Source organism: Pezoporus wallicus, unplaced genomic scaffold (assembly GCF_028554395.1).
Source record: "Pezoporus wallicus isolate ANWC-B61680 ecotype Strahan unplaced genomic scaffold, APGP_CSIRO_Pwel_v1 contig_8661, whole genome shotgun sequence".
NCBI lineage: Eukaryota > Metazoa > Chordata > Aves > Psittaciformes > Psittacidae > Pezoporus > Pezoporus wallicus.
This window is the reverse complement of record NW_026637461.1, coordinates 11,440-30,529: the sequence shown is the minus strand read 5'-3', so window position 1 is coordinate 30,529 and position 19,090 is coordinate 11,440. Positions and strand designations below refer to the sequence as shown.

The following is a 19,090-nucleotide window of genomic DNA, read 5'->3' as shown; positions in this document are numbered from 1 at the left end:
GCCAAGGAAAGCGCCATGTGCTTACCATGGTGGAAGCAACCACCGGGTGGCTGGAAACATACGCTGTGCCCCATGCCACTGCCCGGAACACCATCCTGGGCCTTGAGAAACAGATTTTGTGGCGACACGGCACCCCAGAGAGAATTGAGTCAGACAATGGGACTCATTTCCGGAATAACCTTATAGATATTTGGGCCAAAGAGCATGGCATTGAGTGGGTATATCACATCCCCTACCATGCACCAGCCTCTGGGAAAATCGAACGGTACAATGGGCTGTTAAAAACTACACTGAGAGCAATGGGTGGGGGAACTTTCAAGCATTGGGATACACATTTACCAAAGGCCACCTGGTTGGTCAACACCAGAGGATCTGCCAACAGGGCTGACCCAGCCCAGTCAGAACTTTTACATATTGTAGAGGGGGACAAAGTTCCCGTGGTGCATATGAAGAATTTGCTGGGGAAGACAGTCTGGGTTATTCCTGCTTCAGGTAAAGGCAAACCCACTCGTGGGATTGCTTTTGCTCAGGGACCTGGATATACTTGGTGGGTAATGCGGGAAGATGGGGAAGTCTGATGTATACCTCAAGGGGATTTGATTTTAGGGGAAAACAGCCAGTGAACTCAATTGTATGCTGTTGCCTGCTGTGTAATGCTTTTATAGCCCGCTGTGTAATGCTTTTATAGACCATCAACTAGATGTCTCCAGGTCACCAGCGACTGGCCCTGACTTCCCTCCAGCCATCATCCCAACAGAGAATGAACTTTGAACATCATGGACTGAATGGACTCGGCAGCATTACAGGAATTGGTCCATGCACTAAGAAAATGATCTTTTCCTCTTGGTCTGTATGTATATGGATGTATGTATGTGGGAGAGCGATGGTGTATTGAAAATGTGGGATCTGAGCACGACGTGAATGGTATGGAATAAGGGGTGGATAATGTCCTGGGTTCAGCAGTAGCAGTCATGTTTTTTCCTTTGTGTTAACTGGTGCAGTGCTGTGTTTTGACTTCTAGTTTGAGAACAGTGTTGGTGAAGCCGATGTTTTCGGTTGTTGCTAAGTGATGTTTACCCTGACCAAGGACTCTGTGAGGCTCATGCTCTGCCAGGGAGGAGGGGAAGCCAGGAGGAAGCAGAGATGGGGCGCCTGACCCGGGCTAGCCAGGGAGGTATTCCATACCACAGCACGTCATGCCCGGGGTGGGGGGTGACTGGGAGTTACCCGGAAGGACACGGGCTTCCGGGTGGAACTCGCTTTCTTGGCCAGTGGTATCGTATTCTCTTCCCTTGTTATTTTCCCTTATCATTGTTGTAGTTGATAGTAGCGGTGGTGATTTGTGTACATTGGTTGCTGGACTGTTCTTGTCTCAACCCGTGGGAGTTGCATTTTTTCGATCCTCCTCCCCGTTCCTCCGGGAGTGGGGGAGAACCCCGTTGGGGGGGGGACACGGACCTCGATTGTTGTCAGCTCGGCACCACTCACTGGGAGTGAGTGAACAAGTTACCTGACTGGGTTTAAACCACGACAGGAGTGTTGCATTCCAACCAGAGGGAAGTGCAGCAGGAGGGCCAGGAGACCTCCTTGGATGGATAAGGAGCTCCTGAGGAAAATTCAATTGAAAAAAGAGGCTTATAATAAGCGGAAGCAAGGACAGGTGGCATGGGAAGAGTACAGGGATGTTGTCCGGGAAGCTAGGGACCAGGTTAGGAAAGCTAAGGCTCAGTTAGAATTAAACTTAGCTAGGGATATTAAGGATAACAGGAAAGGATTCTACAGGTACATAGCAAATAAAAAACAGACAAGGGAGAATGTAGGCCCCCTCAGGAAGCTCTCAGGAGAACTGGCTACACAGGATTTGGAGAAGGCTGAGGATCTGAATGACTTCTTTGCCTCACTCTTCACTGTCAAAGGCTCTAACCGCACCACCCAAGTCTTGGAAGGCAGATGCAGGGACTGTGAGAATGAAGACCTTGCGCCCACTGTAGGAGAGGAACTGGTTCGAGACCATCTTAAAAATCTGAATCCGATGTAATCCATCCGCGGGTCCTGAAGGAGCTGGCGAATGAAGTTGCGAAGCTGCTGGCCATCATATTTGAGAAATCATGGCAGTCAGGTGAAGTTCCCGACAACTGGAAAAAGGGAAATATAACCCCCATTTTCAAGAAAGGGAAAATGGATGACCCGGGGAATTAGAGAGCAGTCAGTCTCACCTCTGTGCCTGGCAAAATCTTGGAGCAGATTCTCCTGGAAGGCATGCTAAGGCACATGAATATCAACAAGGTGCTTGGTGACAGCCAGCATGGCTTCACTGAGGGGAAATCCTGCCTGACCAATTTGGTGGCCTTCTATGATGGGGCTACAGAACTGATGGTCAGGGGTAGAGCAGTTGATGTCATCTACCTGGACTTGTGTAAAGAGTTCGACACCGTCCCACACAACATCCTTGTCTCTAAATTGGAGAGACATCGATTTGATGGATGGACCACTCGGTGGATAAAGAACTGGCTGGATGGCCGCACGCAAAGAGTTGTGGTCAATGGCTCAATGTCTGGCTGGAGACCAGTAACGAGTGGTGTCCCTCAGGGATCGGTGTCGGGACCAGTCTTGTTCAACATCTTCGTCGCTGCCATGGACAGTGGGATTGAGCGCGCCCTCAGCAAGTTTGCTGATGACACCAAGCTGTGTGGTTCGGTTGATACCCTGGAGGGAAGGAATGCCATCCAGAGGGACCCTGACACGCTTGTGAGGTGGGCTGATGGCAACCTCATGAAGTTTAACCATGCCAAGTGCAAGGTCCTACACCTGGGTCAGAGCAATCCCAGGCACAGCTACAGGTTGGGCAGAGAAGAGAAGGCTGCGTGGAGACCTCATAGCAGCCTTCCAGTATCTGAAGGGGGCCTATAGGGATGCTGGGGAGGGACTCTTCATTAGGGACTGTAGTGATAGGACAAGGGGTAACGGGTTGAAAGTTAAACAGGGGAAGTTTAGATTGGATCTAAGGAGGAAATTCTTTCCTGTGAGGGTGGTGAGGCACTGGAATGGGTTGCCCAGGGAGGTTGTGAATGCTCCATCCCTGGCAGTGTTCAAGACCAGGCTGGACGAGGCCTTGGGTGATATGATTTTGCGTAAAGTGTCCCTGCCCATGGTAGGGGGGTTGGAACTGGATGATCTTAAGGTCCTTTCCAACCCTAACTACTCTATGATTCTAAAACAAGCCCCAAAACTAACTTGTCCCAAAACCACCTTGTCCTGCTTCTCCTATGGGATACAGGGTCACAGCCCCAAAAAAGACACAAAACGTGACAAAAATAGGACAAAACCACCCCAAAACTACCTTGCCCTGCTTCTACTTCGGTGTACCCATTCACAGACCCCAAACAGCCTCAAAACAGGACAAAAATAGGGCAAAAAACACCCACAAAGCACCATGAAACAGCCCCGAAACACCCCAAAAGCAGACAAAAACCACCCCAAAACCACCTTGTCCTGCTTCTCCTATGGGATACAGGGTCAGAGCCCCAAAACAGGACAAAAACAGGAGAAAAGCAGGCCAAAACACCCCAAACCACCCCCAAAATGGGACAAAACCACCCCAAAATCCCCTTGTCCTGCTTCTCCAATGGGACACAGGTCAGAGCCGCAAAACTGGAGAAAACCACCCCAAAACCCAACCCCAAACCACCTTGTCCTGCTTCTCCTGTGGGACACAAGTTCAGAACCCCAAAACAAGCTCAAAAAACAGGCAAAAAAACAACCAAAAAACTATTGTCAAAACCCCCCAAAACAACCCCAAACGACCCTAAAACCACCAAAAACACACCTTGTCCTGCTTCTCCTGTGGGATACAGGGTCAGAGCCCCAAAACAGGACAAAAACAGGAGAAAAGCAGGCCAAAACACCCCAAACAACCCCCAAAATGGGCCAAAACCACCCCAAAATCACCTTGTCCTGCTTCTCCTGTGGGACACAGGTCAGAGCCCCAAAACAGGAAAAAAACAACCCAAAACCACCTTGAACTGCTTCTCCTGTGGGATACAGGGTCAGAGGCCCAAAACAGACCCAAAACAGGCCAAAACCACCCCAAAAACACCCCAAGGCAACCTTGTCCTGCTTCTCCTCTGGGACACAGAGTCAGAGCCCCAAAACAGCCCTAAAACAGGACAAAAACAACCCAAAACACCCAAAAACCACCTTGTTCTGCTTCTCCTATGGGATACAGGGTCAGAGACCCAAAATAAGACGCAAAACAGACCAAAAACAGGCAAAAACCAGACCAAAACACCCAAAGCAAACCCCAAAACATGCCAAACCACCCCAAAACCCCCTTGTCCTCCTTCTCCTAAGGGACACAGGGTCAGAGCCCCAAAACAGACCCAAAATAGCCCCAAAACAGGCCAAAACCAGGCAAAAACAAGGCCAAAACACCCAAATCAAACCCCAAAACACCCCCCAGACCACACCAAAACCACCTTGTCCTGCTTCTCCTATGGGATACAGGGTCAGAGCCCCAAAACAGGACAAAACCAGGAGAAAAGCAGGCCAAAACACCCCAAACAACCCCCAAAACCAGCCAAAACCACCCCAAAACCACCCCAAAACACCCCAAAACCACCTTGTCCTGCTTCTCCTAAGGGATACAGGGTCAGAGCCCCAAAACAGACCCAAAACAGACCCCCCCAAAACAAGGCCAAAACCCCAAAACCACCCCAAAACCACCTTGTCCTGCTTCTCCTATGGGATACAGGGTCAGAGCCCCAAAACAGGGCAAAACCAAGACCAAAGCAGGCCAAAACACCCAAAACAAACCACCCCAAAACCACCTCTTCCTGCTTCTCCTATGGGATACAGGGTCAGAGCCCCAAAACAGACCCAAAATACCCCAAGAACCAGCTCAAAACAACCTTGTCCTGCTTCTCCTATGGGATACAGGGTCAGAGCCCCAAAACAGCCCAAAACAGGACAAAAACAGTCCAAAATCCCCAAAACAGCCCCAAAACAGGATACAAAGAAAAACACACAAAACCACTCCCAAAACCACCCCCCCAAACCACATCAAAACCACCTTGTCCTGCTTCTCCTATGGGACACAGGGTCAGAGCCCCCCCAAAACAGACCCCCAAAACAACCAAAAACAAAACCACCCCAAAACCAAAACCACCTTGTCCTGCTTCTCCTATGAGATACAGGGTCAGAACCCCAAGCCAGCCCCAAAACACCCCCAAACAACCCGAAAACCACCTTGTCCTGCTTCTCCTGTGGGACACAGGGTCAGAGCCCCAAAACAGGCAGAAAACAGGTGAAAACCACCCTAAAACACCCAAAACCACTCCCAAACCAGTCCAAAGCACCTTGTCCTGCTTCTCCTATGGGTGGCACCCAGTGAGAACCCAAAACAGCCCCAAATCACCCCAACCCCCCCAAAATGGAACCTTCTGGAGGTCGCTGTGGAGCTGCTTTAGCCTGGCCTCGAGCTGCGACACCTTCTGGGGTAGGTCCAAGGCTGGGGGGGGGGTGTGGGGAAGGCAAAGGGGAATGGGGGGTGGCACCAGTGTGTCCCCATATTGGAGGGGGGTCCCAGACCCACATGTGGGGGTCCCAGCCCCACATACAAGGGGGACATGAGGGGGGTCTCCATATAGGGGGGTCCCTGGACCTGATGGGGGGGGCGCCCCCCCACGGCCTCTCCAGGGGTAGGGGGGGGTCGGGGCTCAGCACCGGTTCCATAAGAGAGAACAGGGACACGGCCCTTTGCACTGGGGGGTGGCACGTCAGCACCCCAAAACCAGACCAAACCAGCCTAAAATACCCCAAAACCAGCCCTAAACAGCCAAAATACCACAAAACCAGCCCAAAACAGCCCAAAATACACCCAAACCAGCCCAAAATATCCCCAAAACCATCCCAAAACACCCCAAAACATTCCAAGACACCCCTACAACACCCCAAAGCAGTCCAAAACACCCCCAGACCAGCCAAAAATATCTGCAAAACAGCCCAAAACATCCCAAAACACCCACAAAGCAGTCTCAAACACCCCAAACCACTCCAAAACCACCCCAAAACACCCCTGAAACAGCTCAAAACACCCCAAAACCAGCCCAAACCCCCTCCACAACAGTTTAACACCCCCAAAGCACCCTGAAACAACCCCAAGCACCCTCAAAACACCAGAAAACACCCCAAAACACCCCTAAAAGAGCCCAAAACACCCAAAGCACCCTGAAAACCAGGCCAAAACAGCCCCAAAACTCATAGAGGAACCACACAGGGGTCATAGAGCAGTCACAGAGGTGTCAGAGTGTCATAGAGGAGTCATAGGGGAGTCAGAGAGGGGTCATAGAGGAGTCAAATAGGGGTCAATGAATGGTCATAGATGGGCCAGAGAGGAGTCAGAGATGCCAGGGATGGGGCAGCCACAGCTTCTCTGGGCAAGAGTCTGCGACTCTCTCCCTAGCCTGGATATGAGGAATATTTTCCTAAGGTGATATGAAACAAAAAAAAAAAAATAATTGAAATTAAATCTTTTTCCACATGGAACCATTGTGAGTCCTTAAAAATTATCATCGATCTGAAAAAACCTCTGACATTTCAGGCAAATAACAGGCTCATCATTATTTGAATAATGGTCAGTGCACAGATTAAAAGGGAACAGCACAGCACCTCAGACTGCCTCACAGCTTAGCACAGCACAGCACGGCATGGCACAGAACAGCACAGCACAGCACAGCACAGCTCTGGAGATCCTCCTGCTCTGATATCCCAGTATCTGGAGGTGAACTCACCCCCAGCCCGCAGTGCGGATCATCGGGCCCACGTTCTGGGGAGATGCTGTCTCAGGCAGTCGGCTGTGTCCCCTCTGCCTTGACAAACTGCCACCACAATCCACAAGTGGCCCGTGCCCACTGCGCCCAGAGCCTGGGATGCAAAGCACAGAATTACAAGGGTGTCCCGGTCACACGGGGAACCCCAAATGTGGTTTTACACAGGGTTCTCACGCCCTTCAAACGCTCACGTACCACACATTTGGACAAAGACCAGCGCCCTCACTACCAATGACCAGTCCTGGTCAAACTCTGCCAGGCGCTCACGCTACTTCTGCTGCACTCCTGCTCTTGTCTATTGATGCAGATGCCCCTGGAGCCAGTCCTGCAAGAGACACTGATGAATGGTGTGCGGGACAGTGGGAGGGTTTCAAAGACATGCTGGAGGGGCTGGGATTCTGACATTGTTTCTGCTGTGCTGCAATACCTCTTCTCCTTCACAGACAGCTCTAAGATACCCCAAAGAAAAGTCCTAGTTCCAGGGCTGGGCTGAGGCTTCCAGGGAAAATCCACTACCTCATCACTTTACAGTGTACATAGAAATATATGGAGACATATATAAATAAAAGAGCTATTTATTAATACTTTAAAGACTGGTTGATCTAGTAGATAGGGGGAAGAGAATTTTCATAACATGCCTTGTGGGTCCCACCAACCAGGGTCCCAAACGCCAGTGACAGGGTGGCGAGAGGCAGCAAAGATGCCATCCCAGGGGGATCAGTCTCCTGAGAGCGGGTGGACTGTTCTTGTCTCAACCCGTGGGAGTTGCACTCTTTCGATCCTCCTCCCCGTTCCTCCGGGAGTGGGGGAGAACCCCGGTGGGGGGGGGGGGGGGGGGGACACGGACCTCGATTGTTGTCAGCTCGGCACCACTCACTGGGAGTGAGTGAACAAGTTACCTGACTGGGTTTAAACCACGACAGAGGCACAGAGGCAAGAGGTGACCATGTTAGAGAGGGTGAAGTTTTACAATAAAATAATCATATAAAATAGTAAAATGATTATATTTGAGAGATTTATAAATCAATAGTGAGGCTTTGTATATTAGAAGACGTTGTAACTTTGCCGTTTTGTATCATAGTTACTCTGTAACTACATGATACAATGGTAGTCTTGGTAGCAAGAGCTAACATAACTGTATATGGTGAGAGGAGTATAGGTGTATGTATTGTAAAACTCTACCCAAGCAGAACCTATGTTTAAGATAGCCAAAAAGGGCATACCAGAAACATCCTGGTGAAGATAAGAGAATGCTAACGTCCACAAGACGATTGGGACCTAGCCAAGTAGAGAAAAGGTGAAGAGGACAACCTGTGGAAGACTTCTTACTTCATCAGGGCGACCACCAGAGGGGGCTGCGCAAGCGCAAAGGAGGCTGATGTCGTAATAGACTGATGTAGCAATCCTTGAGGCATATGTATTAGTCAATGATGTAATCTGTGTTGAAGTTGTATTAGTTACGAAATTTTTAGTGTATAAATTGCGAACGCGATGTGACAGGAGTAGGAACCAGATTTGGGTGCGTACCCCTGGTTCCTGGCGCCTCAATAAAGCACCTCATATAACCATCCCGGTGGTTATGTGTTTGTCTCGAAGCTAACATTTTGGCGACCCAGATGGGACCTCGCAGGCATTGCTGAGGCGGATCACATCTTGATCCTGCTCCAGCTGGCACTGAGAAATTCTCGGGGAGCTATCGACCGCGACCGACCTCTGCTGCTCATGATGGACCTCTGATACGGTAAGAAAGGTGCTTTTGATCTGGGTTACGGTACCAATTTCTACTAAATGTATGGTATTGACCTTTGGTAGTAAATGTATGGTATTGACCTTTGGTAAAAGTCTGGTAAAAGCCTGCCTGTTATACGCAGTGAAAAAGCTGCATTTGGCTTGGCTGGTAGTAAAGCCTGCCTGTTAGATGTGGCGAAAGCTGCGCTTGGTTGGGGCTAGAGAGCTCTCGGGGTAAAAGCCTTTCAGCAAGGGCTGAAATCCCCCCCCCTCTGCATGGAGCTGGCTCCAAATTGGGACTCAGCTTTCAATTCCTTGGGATCAGTGCTTAAATCCTTCCTATAACCATCATGGCGGAGAAGAGAGCCTCTGCCCTCCATGTGCTGCAGGGTGGCCACAGGGACTCTGTGATCAGTGCGAGGATTTGGACCAGGACTGATGCAAAGCAAGGAGGGACCATCTCCTCACATCTCCCCTGTATCCATCACATCTCTACACATTCACACACATATGCCATGCCCTGGAGAACTGACTCAGTCCCATTCATCTCCCATTGTCAGCCAGGCTGTGGCTGTGGGGCTGGTATTGAACAGGGAGATGAGGAGGTGAGAGAGGCAGAGCTGACAGCAGGAGGAGAATGGAGAGCCCTCATCCGCAGCATCGCACCGTGTCCTGTGGCTCCTATGCCTGGTTTTACTGCTGGAGAGAGAAGGAAAGGGGAGGATGTGGCTCTGGAAGGGGTTGGAACCCCAAATGATGCCCAGATTGTGGGGGTTTGCTCCCAGTGTGCACTGCCAGGGGATCCGGATGATCTCTGGTGGGATCTGTGTGACATGCACTTTCCTTTCATGTTTGGCTGTAGAAGGAGGTTCCCCACAACCCCCATGAAGGCTTTAACCTGTCAGAGGGGAGACTGAGATGAGCTCTTAGGCAGAAGCTCTTCCCTGTGAGGGTGCTGAGGCACTGGCACAGGGTGCCCAGAGAAGCTGTGGCTGCCCCATCCCTGGCTGTGCTCAAGGTCAGGTTGGACACAGGGGCTTGGAGCAAGCTGTTCCAGTGGAAGGGGTCCCTGCCCATGGCAGGGGCTCGACTGGATGAGCTTTAAGGTCCCTTCAAACACAAACCAGCCTGGGATTCTGTGATGGGCATGGGAGCATCCATCAGAGCCACCACCGACAGGGGCAACCCTAAAGCACCCTTCAGAAGGGCCCTTTTCCCCCATTGCTGCCCATTTCAGTCCTTTACCACACGCCTCATCTGTTCCTCCCCATCTCCTTCCTTCCACTTTTGGGCACCGCTCCCTCAAGCTCTCCTTTGTCTCTTGTGCTTCCAGCACGATGGGTGGAAGAAGGTGAATGACATCATCAAGGAGAGCACAAGGACTGGGGCTGCCTCAAGCCCACTGAGGTTAAGATCCAAATTCCCCAGGAAGCCCTGTCCAGGCAGAGGAAGGACAGGAGGGTGACCATGAGCAGCCAGCACAGATGTACCAAGGCCAAGTCATTCCTGACCAACCTGAGTGCCTTGAGTGATGTGAGCATTGATGTTTGCATGGACAAGAAGTAGAGGATAGCATTTACCTCGTCGTTAGCAAGGTCACCACGATCTTCTGTTCGCTCCTTTGCAGCCAAAATTGTGAGCTACGGTTTGAGTACAAGGAATTGAAAATGGGTGGAAACCTGGTTCATTGTCTGTGGTGCTGGGATTGCTGATGGACCCTGGTACCAGCTCCCATTGGCGAGGTTCCCCTCATCTCCCTGCCATGATAATGTCAATCATGGCCATTGTGAAGCTGTAACTGCTCAGAAATGCTCCAGAAGTGGATGTCAAAGCTGGGCTTGTTCTGTGGTTTGCTGTAAGGGAGCCCAAAGCCCTGTTGTTTGCTCAAGCTGATGTCATCTCCTCTGGGTACACTTCTTCTCCAAACCAAGCAGCACAGAGAAGAGATAATGACCTGCTTTGGGCTTTGTCACCTCCTGGGGCACAAAGAGATTCACAGTCCCCACATCCCCACATCACTTGAAATAGGAAGGGGGTTTGCTGATGCTGGCTCATTCCCAGGCTCCCTACACAGCTCCAGGCACATTCATCTTCACATCCGTCTCCAGGAGCATCAGGAGGGCAGCAGAGACAGAGCTGAGATGTAAGTGAGGGGCAGCATCTTTCAGCCCATCATTCTCCTGTGGTTCTCCCTTGCCAACAGCCAGCAGCTCCTGTCTTCATCTCCTGCCCTACTGCAGGGTTGTGGGTTTCTTGATGATGCTCTGGGCTTCCCAGGGAGCTGCTTGTGCTGTGTGCTCCCCATGCTGCTGCTGAGAAGGCAGATTTGGAGATCACCCTGGTGGAGAACACCCTCAGGAGGCTTCCTCACCTCTGAGCACAAAAGGATTCCTGGATGAGCACCAGAAGCTTTCCTGTACAGCACGATCAGGGTGCTCCCCATTGCTGAGATGAGGCAGCTCCAAAAGCTGAGTTTTTTTCCCCAAAACATGTGTGCAAGTAGGGATTGCTGAGCTCTGGGGATTGCCCATTTCTGTTGGAGAATTAAGGGAAAGGTTAAAGAACCATGAAAAGGTTTTAGATCTGACAAAGTGTGTCAGGAGGGAGGGGAAACCGATACTAACCACTCTGTAAGGTTGCATAGGATCATAGTATGGCTTGTGTTGGAAGAGACCTTAAATCTCACCCAGTTCCAACCCCCTGTGATGGCAAGGGACACCTTCGACTAGAGCAGGTTGCCCTGTCCAACCTGCACTTTCCACAGGTCACGAATTCGTTCTAGTTAGGAAGAAACCAAAGCAGAGAGGGAAGAAGCAGGTGGTTGGCAAATGCCCATGACAGGATGAAGGATCAACTCTGCACTGTGAAAGCACCACGCTTCTCTATGTTCCAGGTTGAGCCGGATGGTCTCCAAGCCCCAGGTTCAGCACTAACGAAGGGGATTAAGTGCAGCATTAAGGTAAATCTACTCGGGTGAGTGGAACCTCCCCACTGATTTCCAAAGTGGTCATTGCTCAACATCTCAAGGTGAGCCAGAGGAGCACAAACCACGTTGTGCCATGGTGTTCAACTGCTTGAGCACCCCTTTGTTCTACCTGTGCTGGCACATGACTTTCACCAACCTGTCCCTCATTGAGCTGTGCCTGAACTCTCCCTTTCCATCCTGCAGGACTGTCTCTGAGCAGCTCCCACCACACAGAGGCTTTTCCACCTGGGACATCCCTGCCTCTTGGAGAAGAAAGCCCCAGCCAGGAGCTCACACACAAAGCACCATCCAACCCATGGCACAAAGCAATTGCACCCAAGCAACCGAGTTCAGCCTGGCGGGCTTCACACAGGACCCGGTGACTGAGGGGAACTTGTTCCTGCTCTTCCTGCTCACCTACGTTGTCACCATTGTGGGCAACCTGGGCATCATCATCTTAATCAGGGCCAGCCCCAACCTCCACTCCCCCATGTATTATTTCCTGGGCAATCTGGCCTTTGTAGACCTCTGTTCTTCCACCATCATCACCCCCAAGATGTTGGTTGACTTGATGTCAGAGAAGAAGAGCATTGCTTATGCTGGCTGCGAGGCTCAGGTCTTCCTCTTTCAGCTTTTTGGGATAACTGAATGCTTCCTGCTGGTTTCGATGGCCTATGACCGTTACGTGGCCATTTGCCATCCCCTGCTGTACCCCCTTGTCATGTCCCCAAAGTGCTGTTTCCAGCTGGTGACTGCCTCGTACCTCGTGGGGCTGACCAATGGTGTGGGACAGACCATCAGCATGTCCACCCTGTCCTTCTGCAGCTCCAGCGCCATCGACCTCTTCTTTTGTGACATTTCCCCTCTCATCTCACTCTCCACCTCTGACACCACCCTCAGCCACATCATCCTGACCACTGCAGCATCTCTCTTTGGTGTGTCCAGCATCCTGGTTATCCTGCTCTCCTACGTGGCCATCATCCCCACCATCCTGAGCATCAATTCAGCCGAGGGCAAGCGCAAAGCCTTCTCCACCTGCACCTCCCACCTCACCACTGTCAGCATCTTCTATGGGGCATGCTTTTTTATGTATTTATTCCCCAGCTCAGACAGCTCAAGAGCAGCAGATAAATGGGCTGTGGTGCTCTACACCGTGGTGACTCCCATGCTGAACCCCTTGATCTACAGCCTGAGGAATAAGGAGGTGAAGGAGGCTTTGAGGAAGCACACAAAAATAAGATGATCTTGAGTGGTGCAAGTTTAGGGCCAGACAGAATGGAGATATGGGGTAGATGCTCGGGTATTGGTTAAGTATGGACAACATGTTGGGGGTCTTCTGCACCCAGACTTATGTGATGCACTGGTTGATATGATTGAAAATACAAATAATTTCACTCTCTAAACTTTGATAATTCTATTTAGTAGTTAATTTCACCTAATTAGTTAATTTGTACTTTATTTCACCTAACGAAGACACAGGTAGACAACTACAAGCATGCTCTCCTCTTCATCTCAGGAAAAGGGGGGACCTGATCGCTGCCTACACCTGCCTGAAAGGAGGATGGAGCCAGGAGGGGGCTAGGCTCTGCTCCCAGGGAACAAGGGATGGGACAAGAGGAAACGGCCTCAAGCTGCACCAGGGCATGTTTAGATGGAGCTGAGGAACAATTCCTGCCCCAGAGGGTGCTCAGGCATTGGAACAGGCTGCCCAGGGCAGGGCTGCAGGCACCGGCCCTGCAAGTGCTCACAAACCCTATAGACAAGGCCCTCAGTGCCATGGGTTAGGGGTGGCCTCGACAGGGCAAGGGAACACTTGGAGTGCATGAACTTAAAGCTCTTTTCTTTTTTGCTCTCCCTTTTGCTTGGCAAATGAGAATAAACTGTGAATTCTACCGTTCCACTGGATCAAACTTCATTTCATAACGGTGTTGTTAAATCATTAAGGGCCTTAAGAAAAGGACAAAAACACCTTTAGCAAGAAAAACAGAAATGATAGCAAATAAGTGTGATGCCATGCAGTCAGTATTATTAGGTTTTGATGGACAAAATGATTTCCAGCACCATTCACCTCATTTCATTTTAGACAGCAAAGAATTTAAGTGAAATATGGTACTTGTGTTATGACTGAACGCGTTTTGAAAGTGTTTTAAGACGTGATAGTGATGAATCCCCACCAAAGGGCAGAAACTATCAAGGAATCCCCATCCACTGCTCCACACCTTTGCTTTCCATTCCCCTGTTGGCAGCAATAGAAGCTGTTGCAGAATGGCTCCGAGAGCAAGGCCATGAATCCTTGGAGGTCTTCTGCAAGCAAAGCAAAGTGTAGGCCTCACATGTACATGACTTAAGCTGAAGGACACACTGTCCTTGAGCTCTGGGGAAAGTACCGGAATTGCAGCTGATGTAATGAGGAAGATCCTTGAAAACAGAAACCGGATGTGGGAGGAGAATGTAAATGAAACCGTTTAGAACTAACCAATGCTGTTGTGACTAGTAGGCATAATTAACACTATGAGGATATAAGCGATGTGCGACACAAATAAAGTAGAAGCTTGCTTATCACTCATATTGGGTTGTCGTGTCTTGCTTCTCCTCGCCATCAGCAGAAGCCACGATCTCCATGGCAGCCTGATCACAACAGAGCACAGGAGCTGTGGTGCTGTTCAGCAGCCTTCAGACCTGATACGTGGCAGCCCCTGGCAGCCTGGAGCGATGGCATTGCCTGCCCTGATGTCTCTCCTGTTGCTTTCCTTCAGATAGAGCTGAATGGTGATGGGCAAACACAGTATACATAAAACACCCCAAAATACATCACTGTGTGCATTACCTCAGCCCATGGAGCTGCAGCCTCTGCAAGGACCGTAGTGAAACCTGGAGCCATGGCTGAGCCTTAGGACTATCCTAAGGACCCACATTAACCTAGGCTGGAGGGAGAAGGTCCATGGCTGGATTCAGTTAAGTCAGGATCTAAGTGGTTTTCTCATTTCTTAACAACACACAACTCACAGGCACCCAGGGTCAATCAGCTGAATCCTGCTTTGTTCCCAGAGCTTCCTGATAATTCCCTGGTTATTATTTAACCCAGCCAACGGTTGTTTTCCTGCTGAGCCTTGGGGACAAGCAGGGGCAGAGGTTTCACACCCTCCCTGGCCCCTATTTCAGGGTTTGACTGCTCTTACAGTGGGGTTTTCTAACTCCCTCTGTTTCTAACTGGAATTTCCCATGCTGCAAATTCACAATAGGAAATCTCAGATTTACCCTCATCTGCAAGATAAAGCACATGGAGAACTTGCAGGAGGCATCAAGTCAAAAAGAATGGGACACCATTAATTCTTGCATCAATCCTTTCTCTGTCCCTGAAATCATAGAAGCATGGAATGGTTTGGGTTGGAAGGGACCTTAAAGCTCCTCCAGCTCCAACCCCTGCCACGGGCAGGGACCCCTTCCACTGGAGCAGCTTGCTCCAAGCCCCTGTGTCCAACCTGGCCTTGAACACTGCCAGGGATGGGGCAGCCACAGCTTCTCTGGGCACCCTGTGCCAGCGCCTCAGCACCTTCCCAGGGAAGAACTTCTGCCCAAGAGCTCATCTCAGTCTCCCCTCAGGCAGGTTCAAGTCATTCCCCTTGGCCTCTCCCTAAAAGCCCTTGTCCAAAGCCCCTCTCCAGATTTCTTGTAGCCCCTCTTAAGGGATTCAAAGGCCACAATAAGGTCTCTCTAGTGCCTTCTGCAACAATATTCAATGACTTTATGTCCAGCTTCTCTCTCCTTCACCATCACCAAGTGTTTAAATAGGAACATGAGCTCTTAGTGTCTTAAAAACACAAGTCTGTGGCTACAACCCTATCACTCTGCTCACTGTGGCTTCACATTGGAGCTGCTGCTATCAAACCCCAAAGCTTTTTGCTCCTTGTTGTGTGTGTTTAAGGAAACCAGTGGTTTGCTGTGTCTAAGGGCTGCCACTGCCTTCAATGGGGTTATCATCTGACCAGGAGAGCAGAGCAAACACCAGGTGAGGTTCTAGGAAGCAGAAGCAGCAGCCAGCATTGCAATGCATCTTCCTGCTGGGTCATGATGAGCAGGCAATGAGGTGCCTGGCTTCTGGCATTCCTGCTGAGGAGCTCCTAATGGCTTTAGCTCCCCACTCTCAGGTGGAGCTGCTTTCATTGTAGTTAAATCTGGTTTAAAGGCAGCTGAGCAAATGCTGGGTAGGAGCTACCTCCCCTTTTTGGGTACTTAGTGATTGGATTTAGGAATCATTTCCTATGTCCTTAGGGAAGCACTTATCTCCTTACATTTGAATGCACCATGTCACCTCTATGTGTTTACTGGGTCCATCAGCTCCCTTTATTGCTGAGGGAGATTTGGTGGGGTTCATGCCTCTCACTGCAAGGCAGACACCTCCATTGCTCCAGCTGAAGAGATCTGAATGAGCTCTGCTGATTGCATTGGACAGTCTCATCAGCTGTAATGGGACCTTGGCTCATAAATAGGTAAGGAGAGACACTCATGTTTGGTTTTTAATGTAAGTCATGTCTAAAAGAGGGTGAGTGCTGTCCTCTTTGGAGATGTCTGGTATGGCTCCCTTAGCTGGTGAGGTAAAAATGTCATGAAACAAGGGGAACATGTTTTTTTCCATTTTGATTGGAAAGGATTTCAAGGCTTGGGTTTTGAATGTGTGGATTCTACACTGAGGATGTGATTCCTCTCCTGTGTGTGGTATCTAGATGTATAAGAACCAGGAACATGGAGTACCAAGCTTTTCTCTCCAGGGTAGCTGGAAACTGAGCTAATTCCCTTCATTACAAGGGGTAATGGGTTAAAACTTAAACAGGGGAAGTTTAGGTTGGATATAAGAAGGAAATTCTTTCCTGTGAGGGTGGTGAGGCACTGGAATGGGTTGCCCAGGGAGGTTGTGAATGCTCCATCCCTGGCAGTGTTCAAGGCCAGATTGGATGAGGCATTGGGTGATATGATTTAGCGTTAAGGTGTCCCTGCCCACGGCAGGGGGGTTGGAACTAGATGATCTTAAGGTCCTTTCCAACCCTAACGATTCTATGATTCTATGTAGAAATGAAAAGGTGAAATTCACTTTGGTTTTACTCCCTTTAAAACTGTTGGCCATGTTATCTTTATTTTCTTTTTGAAAAAGAATTGGGAGATATTAGAATGGCTTCTTTTAGACACTGTTGTTACTTGGAGGAACCCTTCTGAGGTCCTGGTGGAAGAAGCAAGGAGATTTTCTTCAAGTACTGGTGAGTTCATCTCTGTGTCTGCCTTTACCAGTGTTGATGGTTTGGAAAGAGATGTTGGTGGCTTGAGATGAGCTCTTAGGCAGAAGCTCTTCCCTGGGAGGGTGCTGAGGCACTGCCACAGGGTGCCCAGAGAAGCTGTGGGCCAGTTTTAGGTCCAAAATGGGCAGGTGGAATCAGACAGACTTCAAAAAGAGAAAATGCTGAGTCCTGCCTATGAGGAGGACTTGCTCTAAGCACTAAGACAGGCTGGGGGGCACCTTATCAGAGAGGGACAAGGCTCTTGTGGTGTCCACTGAGTTGAAATGAGCCATCAATGTGTCCTTGCAGCAAAGGCACCCACCAGCACCCTGAGAAGAGCATTGGTGGTGAGTCAAGGGACTTTGTGCAATGAACATCTGAGCACAGGCTGGGGAATGGGGAAGTAAAAGCTGCTTTGGGAAGGGTGGAGGGAGAAGATGAATTGTGCTGAAGAAATGGTCATCTTGCTTGAAAAGGGGCTGATGGAAAGAGGGGAGTGGGAGGGGAAGGAGGAGGAATGCTCATTTCTCATCAGGCAATATGCTTATTTGAAGGTCATCTCATCTTTTTAAGGTCTGCATATTTCAGGTTAACATGAACAGCAGTCATCTCGTGTACATCTATACATACATACATGTTCTTTAAATAGAAGTAAGAACAGAGGAAGAAATATATGCAAGAATAATTCAGATGAGAAGGGGTTGGTTTTTCCCTTGAAGCTACAAGTACATGGAATTGCATTCAGGGATTCTGGTCTCACTTTAATTGACTCAAACATCACTACAGAGTCAGAAAATCACTCCAATTTGATTTCTTATCTATTTAATGCAACACTAATTCTTGTGGCAGATTAAGGCATGATATTATTGTATTTACTTGTCCTTAAATAAGAACAACTCCCACAGACAGCAAAGAAATCATCCCAAACAAGCCTCCTTCTTAAAAAGAATTTGGATGCTCATGAGAAGATGCTTATATTTTGCCGGACCAATTCTTTCCATAACAGGCCAGCCACAGCTTTAGGATTTAAGCTTTAAGATTATTTTTTTCCATATAGGAACTATTGCCTATTATTTTATCAAGGTATTATTTTTAATATATTATTTAGGACCTTCAACCATCATGGTTTTCTCTCCCAGGAATTGGGTGCAGTCCTAAAGGAAACCCCAAATCCTGCATTAACCTCATGCACTGTGTGTTCCTGTGAGCTGGGAGAAGTGATTCAACCTCTTCCCATGTTTCTTTGTCTCCTGCTGCCAAGAGAGTGGCTGGAGGAAAGCACTTGAGTGTGACCACGTTTGTCCTCTTGGGCTTCCCCAACGTGTAGAAGCTGCTCTTTGGGACTGTTTTACTCATCTCCATCAGCATGGTGGTGGGGAACCTTATGAAGACCAGCTCTCAGCTTCATGTGCCCATCTCCTTATTTCCTCATAGGTAGTGTACTTATTTCCTCCATAGGATGTATCTGGGTGTCTTGCTTTCCTGGATTGGCCTGCACCATGGAAAGCTGCCACCATGCTGACCACGAAACAGAGTGTAACTTCATTCCCTGTGATAAGCAGTCACCCAACTTGGCTCGGGAACGGCCTTTCAAGGCACTGTCTGAGCAGGGTTGGATTTTCCTTGGATGCCATCTGGTGCTGATGACACAGATGCTCCATGCTTCTGGCCATATGTTGTATCCAGACATGTCCAACCTATTTCATGGCTCAAAGACTCTCAGTGTTGTCCGGAACTACCCTATCACTTCTTCATTTCCTTATGTCTGTCCATCCAGGCCAAGCTTATTTTCCATCCCAGCTGCAGCTTACTCATGATTTCTCATTCCAGGGTTTGATGGTTGAGTCACATTGGTCAAAGGAGCAGTAGTATCTAATTGTAGGTTTCCACATCTGAATTAGTCACAGAAGGTTCCCCTTATGGAGACAAGGATGCATCTGGGGTCTTTGATTCAGCTTGGATCTATTTTAAACATGCATATCAGGGATTTCTTCTGGAAAAAGTGCATGGTTCTCTCCAATTGCAGTGAAGGGTGATGGGCAGACACAGCTACAATGTGGACTGTGTTCAGAGCAGACAGAAGGCCATAGCCTGAAGAGTCAGTTTAAGTCTAATGGGAAACATCAGCTCACTGTGCTGATGTGTTGGGGTCCTTCAGAAACCCCATTCAAAAGTGAGGAGGTGCAAGCAGCTTTTCATACAACCATGGCATGGTTTGGGTTGGAAGGGAGCTTAAAGCTCACCCAGTTCCAGCCCCCTGCCACAGGCAGAAACACCTTCCAGTAGAGCAGGTTGCTGCA

General features: G+C 49.4%; 1 protein-coding gene across 1 annotated transcript; it reads left to right on the top strand.

Annotated features, from left to right (window-relative positions):
* Window positions 1-11,836: 11,836 nt before the first annotated feature.
* LOC130597238 (olfactory receptor 1044-like) lies at window positions 11,837-12,763 on the top strand. Its single transcript, XM_057405579.1, has one exon. It carries the CDS (start codon window positions 11,837-11,839, stop codon window positions 12,761-12,763), a length of 927 nt encoding a protein of 308 aa, XP_057261562.1.
* The last annotated feature ends 6,327 nt before the right edge of the window (window positions 12,764-19,090 follow it).

What these genes read in the sequence shown, in the direction of transcription:
- LOC130597238 (XM_057405579.1), top strand. Translation starts at nt 11,837, where the DNA reads ATGGCACAAAGCAATTGCACCCAAGCAACCGAGTTCAGCCTGGCGGGC.